At 36.5% G+C, this 19,771-nt stretch overlaps 1 protein-coding gene across 1 annotated transcript in view; it reads right to left on the bottom strand.

Moving 5' to 3' along the window:
* The window catches only part of PARPBP (PARP1 binding protein), a 41,200-nt gene that overhangs the window by 18,141 nt on the left and 3,288 nt on the right, over positions 1–19,771 (bottom strand). Inside the window, exons 3-7 of the mRNA XM_027881129.1 lie at positions 14,909–15,139; positions 14,077–14,187; positions 12,402–12,572; positions 9,925–10,079; positions 552–735 (exon numbers count right to left, since the gene is read on the bottom strand). Of these exons, the coding sequence (XP_027736930.1) occupies positions 552–735; positions 9,925–10,079; positions 12,402–12,572; positions 14,077–14,187; positions 14,909–15,139 (852 nt within the window). The remainder of the gene's footprint in view (positions 1–551; positions 736–9,924; positions 10,080–12,401; positions 12,573–14,076; positions 14,188–14,908; positions 15,140–19,771) is intronic.

Genomic DNA, 19,771 nt, shown 5'->3' on the forward strand with positions numbered 1-19,771 from the left:
TTTTATTTTTATTCCCCTCCCAGTCCACATTTCACCATGTTTCAGACTTTTTCATATTTAACCTTATTTTGAATGCCTTACCCTTAGAAATACTTGATGCTGAACTAATTAAAACCAGTGTATTTTAATCAAAAATTACTGATACATGTTCTCAAATATTAATTCTACTTCAATGAGGTTCTTTTGTTTGGAAATTTGTTAGAGATTAACTGCCTTTAAATTAGTGGCAAACCCAACACGTCTAAGTATTTACATCTATAATAATTGCACAAATAAATTAAGTCTTGGAGAGTATTTTATTTACAATATTGAGGTAAGAAATTCAGTTTAAGCAAATCCACTATTTGAAATCCACAGTGTAATCCTCAAGGATAAGTGTTTCAACAAGTTTAAAACCACAGTGTAGAGGAAATTACACTACTCAGTAGTGTTAGGAAAAGATTATACGCTATAGATAGTCCTTTAAAAAATGAAAAAGAAACAAAACAGGCGAAAGACATTTGCTTTCTTATAAAGGTAAATAGTTAAAAGAACAAAAGAAGTCCCATTACCCGTGTTGGACTGACTCCAGTAGTGCTAGCAGTCAAGATTTCCTGTTGTGAATCGATAATATTTTTAATCTTCAAATCCAAATCTTGTACAACTTCCTCTACTGCCTGACAGAAAGGATCCCCATTGCTTCGGCCTTTTATCAAATGCATCTTCACTGTTGACAGAATTCGCCCCCCTGCGATTCTGAAAATAGGCACAGGGTCATCTCCACATTAATCTTGGCAACACTTTAGTATACCTATTAATGTTGAACATAGCCAGTCTTCACAGTTAATCAAAGAGAACAGCTTTGATCTTTTAAATCAAACAGCAGTATAGAAGTATTGTCCAACATGTTAGTTCGCTAAGAAATAAAAAAACCCCAACGATTATAAGGTAATGAATTCAGCATTTAATAATACTCTGAGCTGCAACACAAAACTAACTTTTCCTTAAAGTTCAAAGAGGAGCACATTTTTTAAACCTACAGTTACTGTTTTGCTCATAAACTGTTAAGAATAAACAACATTTTTCACTCAAACATGCATTCCCATTTAATAGCCTATTAGATTTCTGAGTCTTTTGTGCTTTGTGAAGGTGCTTCAAAATTCCAATCTGCTTTCAATTTTATTTAAATAGATAGTAATTAGACCACATAAACATCACTGTTTGCTACAAAGGTACACTCTGTTAATCTCTTTCTTCAGCAAATGTGTCTTGACTAATTAAGACTTCGTGAAAGACAGAATAAACCCCCCTGAGTTAAAAGCTTAATAATTTTGTCCATTATCTGCAGAAAGCATTAGGTATGTTTTACTATTGCTTGAGTTTGGGCAAAGAAAATAAGGCATTAAAAGAACCACTCAACTCTCCTACATCAGAACATATCTCTTCCCAAAAGCTTTTTTTTGTTGTTTTGGGTTTTTTTTGTTGTTGTTGTTTAGTTAGGTTTATAAACCAGATCAAAGCAGCAATGCAGCATGTTGACTGTAACCTAACATCAGTCTATCTAGCTCAGACACCACAGATTTAACCACACTATGGACAGTACAAAACAACTCCATATTTACTCACAGATCTTGACCTCTTGAGCTGCTATTGGCACTTACATTTGAATTTTTTAGATACATCTATAACGCTGCAAATCACGGTTCTGTCAAAAACCCAAAGCCATGGCTTTATTACTCCAGGTCACCCAGCCAAGACTGACACAATGACTCATTTTCAACTTCCTCTACGCTTACTGGTGTCCTTCACGCTCCTACTGAATTATCCTAAAAAGTAACCTTACAAATTCAGAGAAAGGTATATTTTGTACACATTAAATTCTGAAGATGAATTTTCGAATTGTAGTTGGGAGAACCTCCATCACATGACACTCTGCATATCTACATTCATATAAAATAATTGGGTAGAACTAGGTAAGAATAAGAATTGAGTCAGAGGAAAAATAGCTTGTTGATATTGTTTCTAGTTAAATTACATGGAGGGAACTGGGCCAGGGACTTTACTGTTTTGGCTTATTCTGGCTGAACAAGACTCCTGCAAATAACTTAGAAAACTTGAAGTTAACATAAAACTTTTTTTTTTTTTCTGGGTAAAACCCAAGTATTTTCACACAATTCTTAGCAATTCCACACTTTTACAGATTAAAGATTATTCAATTCACATCAGATTTGCAGCTTCATTAAACAGAAAAATTTACGCTTTGCAGAAATTTAAGCACAATGTAAGCACTTGGCCAAAAGAAAAGTCACCATGTCAAGTCTCTCTGTACAAAAGTCAAGACCCATACAGATCTTGGAAAGGATAGTTCAAAAAAAAAAAAAGATGCTGTTGTACCACTGCTCCAAACCCCACAATTCAACCTAACCACAAAAGAATGAGAAGTTCAAAGGGAAGAAAATAAAGTCTACTGTAAGCTGCCCAGAGGTAAGAAGAGAGCACTACTGAAGGAGAGTTCTGTTTCAGAGATGCACATAGTAATTGTAGCCAAGTCTCCTGATGCTTCTTGCCAAACTGCTCTATTTTCCTCAATCCTAAACTTAAACTTTTCAAAATAATATCCTGAAAAGAGAAAAGTATTGTATTAAAAGAGGAGTATCTGCTCCATAAATACCCTACTGAACCTAGAACTCCAAGATAAACAAGCAGGTGAAAGGATTGACTGAAATTCCCTGAGAAAATCAGGTTCAGTTCTTTCTGTCTACAGACACATTGACCTTATCTACATCTTTATCATTTCCACACATTTAATACATACATACATGTGTGTATGCTCGAAGAAAAGGTATTATTATACAACTAGCACTTGGCACCTGCACAGTTAATTAAGATAATTGCTATTCTTCATTTGCCTCATCAGTGCAAAGGGTCAAACAGTACCTTCTTCCACTACACAGTCTAAATTTACACTCTTATTTCCTATCCACAACAGCCAGGACTGCTGGGTGGGTGGATGAGGGGAAATCATGTGATTGTACAATTAAAGACTACGTTAATGCACACATTAAAACTTCACTAGCCGTCAGTTCGTTTTACAATGTCAAATTAACTTTTTTTTTTCCAATGAAAAAAATTCACAAACATTTTAGATCAACTGACAGACAGAATAGCTTAACTTTTTCAGCTTTAACCAGCACTAAAAGAGTAGACAGTTCAGGTGGGATTCAGCTCACCTTTCTTGTAGCTAGAGAAAAACAGATATCTACATGTAGATAACATGAATCATATGCTAAAAATGCCTTATTTTAACCAGTGTTTCTAAAGAGAGTTTAAAAAAAATAGTGCAACATAAAACTCTACCTGTTAACTAGGTATCACACAAATCATATCTTATATCATTGGTTGCTCCTACTAAAAATATTCTCAGATCTTGTGCTCACTTGAACCCTTCTCACCTTAGATGATTTCAGTCCCAGCTCTGACTATTTCTACCTCCTTTTCCTTAGCAAACCATCTTTCCTTATGTAGAGGTAACTAATTTATAAGAAACTAATACATGCTTTGTCTTTGGTTCCTACTGAGATTACACTTAAATAAGCTGCTCTCCTTACCAAAAATCTAAATGGCATTGGCAAGAGTTCTTCTTACAGAACTGAGGCTTTAGTATGAAAAATTAATATGATGAAGAGCACTCTTATTTATTTTCTAGAAATAGATCTTTTGTGGAAAAGACTAAATTAGCATAAAGAAGAAAAAAAAGTTGAGGAAAATGGACAATACTCAAAACCAGATAAAAAGCAGAACAGGTTTCTGAAGCCTATTCCAAGAACAGAAAAGAATATATAAATATTCTATTATACTAAGGTCAACATTTTTATTCATTTATTTCAACTTCAACAGAGGTAAAAGATAGATGACTAGTATATAGCTATCTGACTTAGGTAGTAGGAACAAATGTCTTACAACAGAAAACAAACACCTAGTGATCACGGGGTGGGGTGGAGATCATAGCCTTTTTTCTTTGTTATGGATTTATAAGATGTCTGAGAACTTGATAAGAACTGAAAAGTTAGCTAAATTTTTTAATTTGGAGCTATAGAAAGAGAGCAGCAGTAATTCCATTCTCAGACACAAAGCAGCAGATTTCAGCTAGAGCTTCATCTACTTGGGTAGAAGAGTGGACAAACTGTATCTGGGAAATAGAACAAAATACCAATGCTCCTAACAGAGCAGTAGCTGTGCCTTTAAAGCAACTCTAATATGTTTTTTTCCAGTTATGTTATAAGAATAAATTAAGAAAATTAGTAGTTCATGTTAATTTATATATCAAAATTTCAACAATAAAATCATATCGATGAACTCATCTAGATATTAAATATATTTGAAAAATAAAAAAAATATGAAAATATTTACAGTGTTTTGATGGAATTTATATAAAAATTCCACCTCAAACAATGGATGCCTGCATTATTACTCTAATCTCTTAAACCCTACAGAAGTTTATACTAGCTGAAGACTCTACCTTATACCCTTTGGAGTTTTGCAGATCATTGGATCCACAATAAAAACCAAAGCAAAAAAGAATTCTGTTGCTGAGCATTTTTCCACGTTGCTGCTGCTGCTGATTTTGTTGTATTGGCTAAAACTTCTCTTTTAGTTTGGTGGAAGAAACTAGAAAGACTCTTCATATTCTCCATACCAAGCTATGCTACTGAAGTCTGGCAATAAAATTACTGTAAAACTAAACAAGTATTCTTCCCAGAACAAGATTCTTGATAAGTAGCCATGGAATCCCATGAGAAAGTTATAAAAGGAAAAGGAGCTCAGGAAATCTGATGCTATTAATTATAATAACATTAATTATATTATACAAAAATAATACTACAAGCACAAGAACAGTTCATCACAATGCTTAGGAAAATATGTAGAAATATTGGTAGACCGGCTTGGCTCTAACAGTGAGCTGATGACAGTTCGAATGCAAAAAGGGCTTCACACAGGATGGTGAAGAAGAGATGGGTTACAAACTATCCAGAAACATTGCCTGGGCATCCAGGATTGTTGTCAGGAAAACCAAAGCTCAGCTGGAGTTGAGAATCACAAGGAATGTTAAAGCAGCGTCACCTACTGAACAAAGATAATGAAGAACCTTTGCTGAAGGACACAGTCCAACAGTGTGGACACAGATGAAACAGAGGTACTCTGGGCTTTCTCTCCTCAGTCTTCACCAACACAGTCTCCCAGGCCCCTGACTAGAGAAAGTTTTCAGAAAAGAACTGTCAGAAGTGGATAAAGATCAAATCAGGTTTTACTTGCCAGTGCTGAGTACATACAAGTGCACAGAACCAAATGGACTGCATTCAAGAGCATCAATAGAACTGCCCTCATAAGACCACTCTATACTATCTTTGAAAAGTTATGGTGACCAGGGGAGGTCCCTGACAAATGGAGAGAAAAAAAAAAAAAAAAAGTCTGGTTGGATGGACAATTAGATGAGGAAAAAACTAGTTAGATGATCAAGCTCAGAAGGTAGTAAACATGTTGTACTTTATCTGGAGGTCAGTAAACATGGAGTACCATGGGGGCCTATCCTGAAACCTGCTTTTTTCTATTGTCTTTGGCAGTGACTCGATGACAAAAATACATGTTCATCAAGCTTGCAGATGACACCAAATTGGATGGAACTGTTGATATGCTTGAGGGCAGAGCTGCCACACAAAGATACCTAAACAGACAAAAGGAACGGGCTGACAGGAACCATATGAAATTTAACAATACATGCAAAGTCTTGGAAAGGAATAATCCCTTGCAATGATACAGGCTGGGGAGCAGCTCTGTGTAAAAGAACCTGGGAGTCTTGGTGCATGTTCAGCAAGCTAGCCCTGAGCCAGGAGTATGCCTTGGCAGCAAAGAAGGCCTACAGTATCCTTGGCTGCATTAACAGTAGCGTAGCCAGTAGTCTGAGGAATGTGATTATCCCTCTCTAATCAGCACTCATTGGACCAAATTTAGAATACTGCGTCCAGTTCTGGGCCCCCAGTCCAGGAAAGACACTGATAAACTGGAGTGAGTTCAGCAGGGGGCTGCCAAGATGGTCAGGGAGACATGCCCTGTGAGAAGGAGCTAAGGGAACAGTTTGTTCAGTCTGGAGAAGAGAAGGCTTCAGGAGGATTTACTGACAGCTTTCCAATAACTACAAGGTGGCAACCAAGAAGACAGAGCCAGCCTCCTCATGTTGACAGTTAGTGAAAAGAGACAATAGACATAAATTGAAACAAGAGAGGTCCTAACTATATATAAGAAAAAAAACCCACAACTTTTCACCGTATGAAGATACAAGTAGAGGAACAGGTTGCCAAGAGGGAGTTTGAAAACCTCCAAGGATGGAGCCTGCACAAAGTTTAACTGAATAAAGCCCTGATTAACCTGAGCTGACCCCATAATTGACCCTGATTTGAGTGGGATGTTGGACAAAAAACTTCATGATGTTCCTTCCAACCTGAATTACTCTATGATCCTAAGTTTAAGGAATCCTATATACAATGTTTTGCATAAACTTATACAACTTTCCAGTAACTTTAGACCCCAAAACTCCAGTGCTGTGTGAAAGCTGTCCAATTAACTAAAACATTCAGCACAAGTCCAGATAAAGCACAATATGCTATCTCTCCCAAAATACTGTATCTCCAGATGCAATCACAGTTTCACAAAGGCAACATACAAGAAATAGCATTTTTCCCTGTCAAGGGAAAGCTGAGTGCACTAATCCACATGATCAAGGCGAGCTGTATAACTGCTTTAACCGGTTGCAGGAGGCTGCTCAGGGACCCGAAACGCAAACCCGTTCCAAAGCTTTGCTGTCGTTCCAATGAGTTGAGTGGAACAACAAGGGGAGCTCGAACCAGCTCCGACGTGAGCTGGGCGACGGTGACACCCAGTGGTCGCTGCCTGCACCGAGGGCAGGGCCTAACTCCAGGAAAAATTGTGCTGCCAGTCTCCCAACTTTCCTACCCTGCGAAATCAGTATATATATGCATATGCACACCTCCTCTATACAAACCATGGAGTGCAGCAACCAGTACGGCAGAAGACACTTTTAACAAACTTGAAAAAAGTCATTCCAGAAATATATTAAGTTCTTCTGGCCTTAAAAAAAAGAATTTCCACAAGGATTAATTAGGACTGCATTTTTTCATTCATACCAACAAGATTTTTCAGATCTTAAGGTGTATAATAGTCATTCACTTCACTGACAAATACATTGTTGATATGTTCCTTGACAAGAAGCAGTCACAAAAAAGAAGAACATCCAAGCTCTCCATTTACTGTATAAACATTGTCCAAGTCTTATATGTACAGTATCTATAAATAGTTTTAGCATTACAAGTTTAACAGCATCCTCAAATGTTACGGAATGTTCATGTTAATGATTCTTGAAAGATTAGTGATTTCTTCTAATCTTAGACAACAGGAGAATGAGGAGAGGCAAACCTGAACTATTTCAGCATGCCGATGATTTGCGAGAATGTTCGTTCTGCTCAGTGAATACACCTTGAAACTGCCAAAGTTCATTTTGTCTTCCCATGTCTCCTGCTATCAGGAGTGCCATATTTGAACCAAATCATCATAGTTTCATTAAATTTCCACTCTGTTTGACAGACTTTCCTTCCCTCATCTCATCTACTGTTTGCTTTCTTAGCTGAATGATGAGGAGATGAGAAACACATTTTTTTAATTTTCCACAGATTAGGAGTTACTTGGTTGCGCAATATGTCCCACTATGTTCAAGATATCCTTAAGCACATCCCACCACTGTCCAACATCTTCAGTTTGGTTTCTAGATTTCCAAAGCAAAGGACTTGATTGAAGCAGATGAAGAAAACATTTTTTCAGCAGGTGTCCCACAATGTCCCAGCACTTTTTTAGCTACTTTGTATTTTGTGCAGATACAAGTTTCGTAAGATCTCCACTGTTACCAAGATGAAACTGAAATAACAGACTTCCAATCATTAAGTAAACAACCAAAAATACTGGTTTGTTTTTTTTTTGGCATAGCAAATACAGAGACCTGGTTATTGCAGGTTTGCTAATCTCTGCAGCAGAGAAACAGCAGCGCAGCAGACAGGTTGTCCAGTTTGCTACTGGGTTTCTCAGCAGGCTTCTGAAGACAAAGCAATTGAAACTTCTGTTGCACTGCTGCTTTTTTAACTCTGCTCTTTAGTTCGCAGGAGTTTTACAAATTTCTTGTGTAAAACTGCATCCCCTGAAATTTGCAACAACTGCCACGTCACAGGCAGGACACACAGACAGTCCTCCTTCACATGACATACCAAACACTTAAAAACATCTTTTTGCTGACCAATGCTGAGGCCCCCACTGTTCCTAAGCTGTATATACCAGACTTATATAATTTGAGAACATCAGCATAGTAATGAAGATTCTTTCAAAGACAGCCATCTGATTGATATGTTTCTATAAGCATCGAGCTACTATATAGATACATATATAAAGAAAATAATAGTATTTTACATTGTGAGGTTATAAAGCCCGTATAGAGAGATACTAGAAACACCACAGGACCATCATCTTCCACTCAGTGAGACCACCAGTGATACCTGTATTGTTTACTCAACTTAATGAACACACCAACTTGAACTTAACAAGTTTGATATCCCAGAATAAATGGGACAGCAAGTACAGCAGGGAAAGCTACAAAATAAATATCTCAATGCCAAAAAGAATTTTCAAGCTCTAGAGAATTCATGTAGTTAAAAACTGATAATTCCCAGCAACTAGACGTAGCATTTTATGTTATACTTTTCTGAACTGTGCATACCTGAAAATGTGGTCTTTCCACCCTAAAAAGTAAGCTCATGCACATAAATGTTTTTCCATTTCTCATTTTTTAACCAATGGACAGTGTCAGATATGATTTAAACAAAGAAAAAAGCATATAGTATATATTGAGCTAAGAGTTTTCTTTAATCACCAGCACAGATAGTATGTTTTTGGCATCCAGAATGTTGAAATGAAAGAACAAAGAAGTAGAATAAAAAAGTAAGACAAAAACTGCAAAATAACTTCAGAAATACTTCCAGCTTCAATGTAAACTGAACTTAAATAACACTTATGGTTTTGCTTATAACATTTGTTCTCTGCTGTGAGGATTAAATTCAATTCAAACTAGAAAAAAAGAGTCTTTAGTATAAAGGACAGAACTATTACAGCTGATTTGCTTAAGTTTTGTATGGAAAAATTACTGATTGTAAATGAAAAAAATTACTAATTTCTATAAAGCTTAAGAAAATAGCTCTTCTGTCTGTAGCAATGCCAGCACTTATCACTTCAAATCCCTGTGTTACATTTACCCTTCTCTAATTAATCACACATTTATAAGCCTATCCAAAAGACTAACTTCAGGTCTTCAAAAACATTCAAAATCAGCTACTCCACCAGAGCCCTCCTAAGAAATAATTCATATGTTTCACTTATGTAGCTAAAAAGAAGAAAAAATAAAGGTTAAATAAGCAACATTGTCATTTTTAACAGCAATAAAGACTTCTTTACATAAGGGTAAATGGAATGAAATGACAAAAAGGAAGTCATTAACTAGCAAGAAGTAAAGCACTTGTCAGTTTATGTACTTACCAGACTCAGAAGATTGAAATCTCTGTAAGTTCATTTACAATTAGGGAACTAACCAAATCACCATACATACATAGATTTGACAGATATTTAACACAAAAAAAAAACCTTCAAAAAGCCATAATTTTACCCCAATTCTTTTTCAATTAGTTATATTGCATAATGAGGTTTAATTTCCAAACACTTACTGTGAATTATTTAATAAGTACGTTATTTAATTTTTGTTTGTTCCTTCTCACTGGGACACATGCACAAGAAAAAGAAGTGCTCAATGAGACAAAAATATAACAGAAATTCTATTACCTGGGATTTAAGATTTCACCAACAATTTCTTGCAGCTTGTCAATAAAATTAACAAAGTTGGAGAGCCCCTTTACATGGGCTCTTAAAGGGCCATACAAAGAAGATGCACAGTCTCTTCCTCCAAGTTCTATGGTTCGGATAAAAGATGTTGCCATCTATCAGAAATATTCAGAAATATGAAACTGTAGACATACATGAACTGTACACATGATTATTGTTTGCGTTTTTTTTTTTTTTGTAAACAGCATATAACAGCTGGTTGACAGCAGAAATAACTTCTCTGAAGTCAATAGAATGCCTCTAAATGGCAAGTTTTGTACATCTCACCATAAATATCTGCAAGATCAATACTTAAATACTACAATAGTATTAAAAAAAGAAAATACAAGCCAAAGTTAAAATGACCCAGTGAATTTGAGATTTACATTAGCCCTCTGAAAGTTCAGAAAAAAACTTATTAAAATAGGGTATAGAACTCTTGCTGTTGATGCTGTTTAAATGCTCATGTTGGCCTCACAAAAACTACTCTTCTATTGAGTGTTTGTGACTCAAGAACAATTTTAACATAAGCATGTAAAAGTTGACTTCAGTATTTTACCCATTTTTAGAGATGCAAATGATGTATACTTGAATCTTAAGAAAAATGATGACAAGGTTTCTATCATATATTTTAATATGCTATAAGATGATGAAAACAAGAGATGTGTCAAAATAGTATACCTTGGAGTACAGTCCCTGAAATTTTAAGGTAATAGTCAGAACAAAAATCCTAGCAGTTGTCCAGAAAGGTGAAAGTAAAGATAACAATCCAATGCATTTGACACAAATTCAGTAATATTAATTCTACATGTAAATTTTAATTTCCAACTGCAGAGCTAAATCATAAAGATCTTAGGACTGGAAAGAGTAAAACTGGAATTACTCCAGCAAAGAAAGTAAACCTGCCAGTATTCCTGTCTTTGTATTAAAGATTTCCTGTGGATCAAATACACTGTTCATAGGACTTTGCCTTCCCAATGGAAAATATTCTAGGTTTGCAAGATTTCTACAAGACACAGATACCAGAAAAGAAGACTTCTTTACACGGTAGAGAAGTTTTCCCTCTGGCAACTGTGAAGAAGAGGTAGTATATCCTGTCCAAACACATATTTTTTTTTAATAATGTTAACAGAGCATTAGGGGCTAAAATAATTAATACTGGAACTGAGATTTCTCAGATTTTCCATATTTATTAAACCATAAAAATTGAGAATGCAGTTGCTTCAGTGCCAGCTATTGTCTGAAGGTCTTTTTTCTAGTTCTCTGTCTTCAAGAGTAAAATGAACAGAAATGCCCCATATCAATCTCATCTTAAAGAGTATTTCAAGATTGATCAAGCTACAAGTGGCTAGAAAGCATTACCTTCCCCAAATTCTGAGTCAAATCTGAAAAAAATGCAATACTGCCCTTAAAACTTTGGCCTCTGTTCTATTCTACATTTCAAAGGAGGGGTTTTGTCACCAGCTTACTTTAAGAAAAGAAATTTCTACACAGAAATACTGTGGGTTCCAGATGTCTAAACTTTGACAAACACACCAAAAAAATGCTGGTTTCTGATTTAACCAAAATACCTACAGCACTTCAAAACTGAAATACGTTGTAATACATCATTAATGGCTTGGTTTTGTTACTATTAATACTGCATTCTGATATTTATTGAACTCAAGCTCGTTGTGTTGGGCTTGTATGATCAGGTTTTGGCAGGAGGGGCGGTATACAGGAGAGGTTGCTGTGAGAGGCTGCTAGAAGCTTTCCCTGTGTGTGACAGAGCCAATGTCAGCCAGCTCCAAGACAGACTGAGCTCATCTGCAACAGCTCCTGGGATAAAATACTTAAGAAGGGAAAACCAAAACCAAACCAAAACTGCACAACAACAGTTGAAGAGAGGAGTGAGAACATGCAAGAGAAACAGTTCTGCAGTCACCCAGGTCAGTGGAGAAGGAGGGGGAGGAGTATCCAGGTTTCAGAGCTGTGATTCCCCTGCAGCCCATGGTGAAGACCATAGCGAGGCACATGCAGGTCCACAGGGGAAGAAGAGCTCCACATGCAGCCTGTGCAGGGCCCCATTCCGGAGCAAGTGGATGCCTGAAGGAGGCTGTGACCCCTCTATGCAGCCAGTGCTGCAGCAGGCTCCTGGAAGAACCTGTGGATCCATGGAGAGAGGAGCCCGTGCTGGAGTAGGTTTGCTGGCAGGACTTGTGATCCTGGAGGGGTCCCATGCTAGAGCAGTCTGTCCCTAAAGGACTGCATCCCATGGAATGGACCCACAGGAGGGAGCAGTTTGCAAAGAACTGCAACCCACAGGAAGGAGAAGTTTGCAGAGAACTGTCTTCTAAGGGAGGGACATGGTGGAGTAGGAAAAGAATCTGAGGAGTCCTATCCCTACAGAGGAAGTTCATTGACTCTCATCTACAGCAAGTTCCATTTGACACACATACCAGGAAAATGGACATTTTCTTCTCCTGCGAGGCATGTTTCAGATTAGTGAAGGCTTCTCTACCAAGTCCTCTGTCAGGAACATTTAGAACATGAGCCAGTGACAGATCATCCTTAGAATTCACCAACAGGCTTAAGTATGAACAGACAGACTTCTTTGCCAGGATTGCTGCCTGTATAAGAAAATAAATTGGTCATCCCACTGCTAGATTATGTTCCATTTTATTTTAAAGCTAATTAGATATGTACTGATATGATTTCTGGAAGAGTAAGAAAGAAGAATAAGAAATTCACCTTGCATAATTTCAAAATGCTACTTTATTCGTGAGGACTCTGGAAGCCTTGATGTAAAATAAACATGACAAATAATTAAGAATTACATATACTATTCCTGAATATTCACAAAACATTTGAGGGTTGGATATCTAGTTATTAAAATTGGCTATAAATTTCTAGTTAGAAATGTCTTCACATATATACCTTTTCTATCCTAAGGCAAATATTAAACTACATAAGAATTTGTCATTAACTTCAAATAGACTAAGATTTTAAACTATTTGCCAGCTATGTGACAGATTCAGTGATTTTTCTCTTGACTTTCAAGGGATTTCAATCAAAGAAACTCCACTGAGTTTGGACAAAAAATTGTGACCTACCCTGACCCAGGGTATAACCTAAATACAACATTGCTAATATTGCAGCACCGTTCTGGACCCTGTAAGAACAACAGTCCCAGGACAGAAGAATTTGCAGTTTGGCTACAAGGAAAGAAAAATAAAAAAAAAGGCCATTAACAGAGAAAAGTATGATGAGAAAACTTATATCTGCTATGCAATGTCTTCTGATTCAACAGAAAGTATACAACAAAAATGCAGACAGTTTCAAAACCTAACCTTTATGTATGACAGCCTGCAAAGACAGACCCAAGAGAAAAGAAAAAAAGCAAAGAATATTTTTACTGCACAAGTCAGAGCAGCAAGAAAGCCATTATGTTAGTGGTGCAAGTGCTATTTAGGTGAGAGTTCAGAAAATATTTTCTTATTCAGAAATATTTTGAGTTATACCAAAATATTGATTTGAAATTGCCACTTATTATGAGAAAAGCAAGTTTGGAATTGAGTAAAGTTACAGCTTTACATTGTTACACAGCATCCAGAGGTTCTTATTTTGGTAGTTGAAAGGGTAAAAGGAAAGAATCCAGTACTCCTAGAGAGTCCTCAATTCCCCTATTGGGACAGTCAAACTTTATTTGCTTTGCTCCAGCTGCCACTACAGTGGCTGTTTAGATTTCTTCTGTATGTAAGGGAATACAAATTAACAACACGAAATCAAAGAAGTTTACTTCATTTTGCAGTGTTGGGAAAATCACTTAACACTTAGTCAAGACAATGTCTGAGTGATGGTGTACTTGTAGAAAAATTTATTCCCTGGTGTTTCAATGCAGATTAAGTCTACATCAAGTGCCTGCAAAAAAAAGACTGTCTCCCAGAATATAAATTTCAGCACATAGCCCTGCATACACCTAGAATGTACTCAAATGATACAGAGTTTGAATACACAGGTTGTATATTTTTTAAACCAGCCACATTTCAATACCAATATTGGAAAAGGAAACGATGCTATATTTTATCTTTCCAACATATACAGAACAATACAGCAGACAGAAATAATTTTTACCTTCACATTCTCCTGGTCCTGTCTGTTGAATTGTGTAGAAGGAGTAGAAAGAACAGAATCATTATTTTCTTGTACATTCGTTATGCCAGAAATGAATTCCAACATCTGAACCTTTAATAAAAAGATCAGAATAAACTTCAATATGAAGATGACTAGAAAGCAAAAGTGGTTTTAAAACCTGGTGTAAACCTGCATCTCTGCCAGTTTGGTCGTATTTGAGGTTAACGCAGACCTTACAACCTACTTTTGGTTTTAGTCTTTAAAAGTACAACCTATGTTTTGGAGAACATTTAATATGTTATGCCAAGTTTAGGAAGAGCTCATTAACCCACTCAAGTTCTCTGTCTTCCCTGTGAAAACAGTGAGGAAAAAACATATTAGAAAAAAAAATAAACAAAAGACCTGCAACAAACTGCAACTGAGTGGCTGAAGTGGAATGTCTTTTGTTTTCTGAAAAAAATCTAACATGGAACTAAACATAATAAACAGACATTTTTGCTTAAAGAGCATAGTATTTTCAAAATGGTAATAATTAAAAATATTATGGCGGCATATCAACAGTTCATTTTTCAATTCCATTTATGGCAAGGAGTAATATACTCATAGAAGAGTTGTGAGACTCACCCATCCAGGAGGACAAAAGGAATAAATAATTTTTGAGTAAATTTAAAATTTCTTTTAAATATTTAGTAATTTCAATTCAAATGCTATCCCAATAGAAAAACTAAGTAACTTATGAAAAACTCAGAGATCCTGTGTATAAGTGTCACAAATCCATGGAACAAAAAATATGCCAAAACAACATTAGAGATCGAACAAACATAATACTTACAGGGGCTATGCTTTCATCTTCAGATACAAGTCCAAGACTATAGCACTTCTGACATATGTCTACTAGATCTAACATATTGCTTCTTGCTAAGAAGGCGTGATAGGTTTTTTTTACATCAGCATAGTTTTCAGGTTCTTTCACGTTTTCATATGATAATCCCAGTTTGTCATGTAACAAATAGTTCCAAGTTTCCAGCACATCACTAAGTGATACTGTGAAGTCTCCATGGTGCTAATAGAACCAAAAAAAGCAAAAAACACTTTCATATTCAGCAGAGCTTTAAAAAATAAATTTAAAACAAGTTGCATATATATTTTTTAAAAAAACTATTATCAAGTTTATAATAAACAAATTCTTACTTCTAGTTGAACTTCTTCCAGTGCTTTGCATCTACAGTTGAATTTTGTTATACGCAGTATTTGTTCCAGATCTTTAAAATACCAGATATGTATGTTGGTCTTTACTCATAACAAAAGACACTGAATGTTGCAGGACTACTTCTTGCCTGAAGTTATTTGTTTGCAGAAATAGTTTTCAGCATGGCAGGCATTTACTCCCCAAAGGCAGTAAACGTGTCTTTCTTACCTTGCTTCAGACAGTAATCCAGGAAAATATGTCCAAAAAAAGGAGGTTTTTTTCCTGTGTTAGTACAGCTATACTTCAGCATAACATTGTTGCTAGATCCTTTTAATAAGTACATTAAAGCAATGCACACACATCGGTTACTCGCACCACAACTAACATTAACTATACAGCATTGGCCAAACTCATACCCAGTTTCTGCCCCAGTCTCCCTGTCAAAATTATTAGATTATGTTCCACGTGCCCCTCTGCCTTCTCCTCCTTGCTCTTACCACCTTTTCTTTCACAACTGGACTCCTCATTTTCACCCACACTCTGCACTTCGATCTACGTACCAGGCCCCACTTCCTGCTGCTAAACTCTTTCACTCAAGCTCCTTCTATTTGAGTTAGACCTCAGAATACGTGCAATAAGTAATTTCACAATTGTAGCAAATTTTCCAGTTTTCAGAGAAATAGAGTTCACACTACTGGTGTCTAAAGCACCCCCCAACTTACATCACTAAAAAAAAAGCTGCTGTGTAATTCATCATGTAACACAATACAAATGCCCTGTAACGGAGCAACAAGCCTTGCTTTGCTGTGTCCATAATGGCAGATAGTGCCTGTCTAATGACAAGATTTAATTCTATCTCATGACATTTTCACGTTAGGCAAATTAATTACCTGCAAACACCATTAGCAAGGGAACACAACACTAAACACAAAAACATGAGAAAGCCAAGTAACTTAAGTTGTTCCAACCCAAACGGTCCCTCCTGAGGGTTCTAGCATAATTTAGCACAACTTTCCCAATAGACCTGGTTAAACACAGGATTCCAAAATCCTGAAAGTCAATTATTTTAATATTGTCTAGGAAAAGAATTAGGAATGAAAATGAGAGTACTCATACATATTATTTTCAGAGCACTTTTTTGCCTTCTAATTTGTGCATGGGTTATGACAAATCAGCTCTATGAACTTACATGCTATTCCACATATCCCCAGAATATTAAAATGTAATATGTTTTCTGAAAAGCACTTGACTTTCATTTTAGCCTCTTGAAAAATTAAACATTTAATCATATTATAACCCAATTTAAACAGATTAAACAGCAGTAGATTGGGGGAAAAAAAAAAGTTTTCTCACTTTGTTTTGAAACAAAATCCTCCAGAATTATTATATATTATTATACTATACTTCATATAGTATCTAATAAATCAAAACCTTTCCTCACCAGATCAAGGGCCTGCAGAGATCAGCAAAGTTTATATTAATGCTGCAAAAATATTTAAAATCCAAATAAAATCGCATTCCAGATACTAACCTTCGTGATCAGGTGTTCACTGTGATGGTGTATTCTATTACTTACACAGTCCAGTAGTCAAGTATCTGGTTTTAAAATTAATTAAAGAAATAATGCGGTGTTTTGCAGTAAACATATGTCAGCTGGTTCATAGCTTAAGAAAGTTCAAAAAGCCCCATGCTTTCATTCCATTATAGGCATGGCAAGTATTTCGTTTCATATGCATAGAACCAAAAAGATATTATTGGTTCTATTCACTTCAGTTCCTGGTAGTGCCATGTATTAAGTTTCCTGGACTCTTATATTGGAATATCTGAAATACAGTAGCAATGTTACATGCCTGAAGACAACATTTTTTTAGTATTTTTGTAGGTTTTGCAAGCTTTCTAGGGCTAACTACATTGTACATCAACTCTTTTACTTTATTTTGACAGAAAATTGTTTTAAAAAACAGGAAGTTGTATATTTCGGCAATAACATGTTGTCTCCCACCTTCTCCAAACACCATCACTAACCATTTTTGGAATATGTGTGTAAAAGACTGCTGTGCTTAACCACCACCCCTGTGTTGTCTCTAGTTCTATTATTTTTAGGCATGCAGTATTGTTTCTGGCTTTGTCCTTGAATTTCTGTGAGATTCTGCAGTCTTGTCACCTCCAGTCCTACTAAGCCCTCGTTGCTTGCATACACTTTCACACAGAGAAGTTCCCAAACAGTGGTATAAAAAGCACATTGAAGTAGTATAAAGCAGCATTTTGACTAAGTATCCTATAACAGTAAATGTTGACATTGCTGTGCACAGATTTAGAAACTGGTTCGTGTAAACACAAGTGTATGGACATCTGATAGGTGTTATAATGCAATCTGCAGAAGCAGTGAAGGTATAGGCCGATACCCCAAGCTTAGAGGAATTTCAGTATTACTTGGCATGGGTCCTGAAGACCTTTTTTTTTTCATTTGGGAAAGGGAAGGTGGAGGGCTGGACAGTGGGGGGTGTCAAGGCAGAGAGCACTAGGGTCAAAGAGAGTAGAAGTCCTCCTGTTTAGGGAGGACTAGAGAGCTACTGTACGTACGGGTCAGTAGAACAGCAGTTGCAGTGACAGACTCATGAAATAGGCAAAGTAAAAGCCGTAGTCATCCAACCAACAAATCACTACTTTCTAAAGTCAACGCTACCAACTATAGTGGTAATAAAAACACATGACTGAAAATTTAGAACCCTCTTGGTTAGAAACAAACAAAACAAAAATCCCCCCCACACCACATCCATGCTACCCCTTCTAACCATCAAAACAGACACCTAAAATACTATAGAGGAGAGGGGTGGGAGGTAGAAGAAGACACAGTCCTATTGATAAGATGGGAAGACACCTCAAAATTTAAGTAGCAAGAGTTTTAACAGAGTTAAAACAACTCCAGTTGTTAAGCAACACAAAAATACAAGAAACACTAACTTAAATATTTATGATTTGGTTACAGAGGTTGTGGGAAACTACAGTAGAACAGTCTCAGTATATCATTTGCTTTAAAAAAAAAATTAAATATTTATTACTTCAACCTTTTTGCTAAAGAAGAACCTGCTTCTTGTAGAGGAGATTACTCAGCACTGGTGAGACCCCATTCAAGTAGTGTGAGCAGTTCTGGGCTCCTCAGCACAAGGGAGACACACTGACAATACTGAAGGGAGTTCATCAGAGCTCAGTTATTCATCCACAAAGATGATTAAGGGACAGGAGTACCTCAGGTATGAGGAAAGGCTGAGAAAGTTGGGGCTGTTTAGGCTGGAGAAAGGAATGCCCATGGAGGATCTCCTCAATGCATTTAAATTTCTGAAGGGAGGGTGCAAAGAGGGTGGAGTCAGGCTTTCTTAAGGTGTCCAGTGGTAGGACCAGAAGCAATGGGCACAAACTGAAGCACACACAGGTTCCCTCTGAAAATTGGGAAACGCTTTTTTACTTTGAAGGTGACTGAATATTAGCACAGCTTGCTCAGGGAGGTTATGGAGTCTCCATCCTCAGAGAGATTTGAAAGACATCTGGACATAGTCCTGGGCAACTGGCATGGCCAGGTTGCTCTGCGAGAGGGAGTCTGGATAAGATGACTTCAAACCATCATTACAGTATGTTACAAGCAACATATTAGATAAAATTGCTTCCAAGTTGGTAGGAGAGTCTCATTACCAAAAGGGAGACAGATACAACAGATTAAGGCACTAACGCTGTAAACCAACTCTGTGTTTTTCTTCATTTGCCAACATGGAAACAGGACAATTTGGGAGAACCATTCCAAGAAATACAAGATACTGAGCAGAACATAATATTCTTCAGTCAGCATACAAAATGCACTCACAGAAGCACAGAGTAGAACCAAACTACACACCAATCTGTTTTTGTACAGACCAGAAATATACAAACACAAATTTCCAAAGGGAAAAATATATTTCTAAAATTAACATTAAAGAACTTTTTCCTCCAGTATCACAGCTCTAGTGCTAGAAGAGATTTACAACATCTTTAAGAGTAGTCTGAGAATTTAAACTCACAGTTTCAGGAAAAAATAATTGTTTCATACCTTTTGGTTTTCCCCACTACTAGCTAAAACAACCAGGGTCTGAAAATTACAAGCTAATTATTTGACCTAATAACCTATCCTCTACCCCTTCTGATCTCCAGGTGCACAAATACACTCAAAACAATTAGCCTCAACTGAACTTCATCCTGAAAACCGTTATTTCTGTTTCATATCTTAAGAAAAGTTCTTCTCTTGAAAGCGTTCCTAGATTTTAGATCTATACTAACAAATCTAGGTAAAAGATATTTCTCCATAGACCTTATGCTACTTGTCTTTATGCCATAGGGCCACGACTGTGGTATAAAATGATGTATTTTCAGAGGAATTCAAAGCATTAGAAGGGAGGAATCTTCACGGGAGGAAAACGAAATAGTTGAATAAACCAGTGTCATAGTTCTGATTTTAGAAAGGAATTTTTCTTTCCC

The sequence above is a fragment of the Empidonax traillii genome, unplaced genomic scaffold (assembly GCF_003031625.1).
Source record: "Empidonax traillii isolate 1590-97213 ecotype Southwest subspecies unplaced genomic scaffold, ASM303162v1 scaffold84:size2688230, whole genome shotgun sequence".
Lineage (NCBI taxonomy): Eukaryota > Metazoa > Chordata > Aves > Passeriformes > Tyrannidae > Empidonax > Empidonax traillii.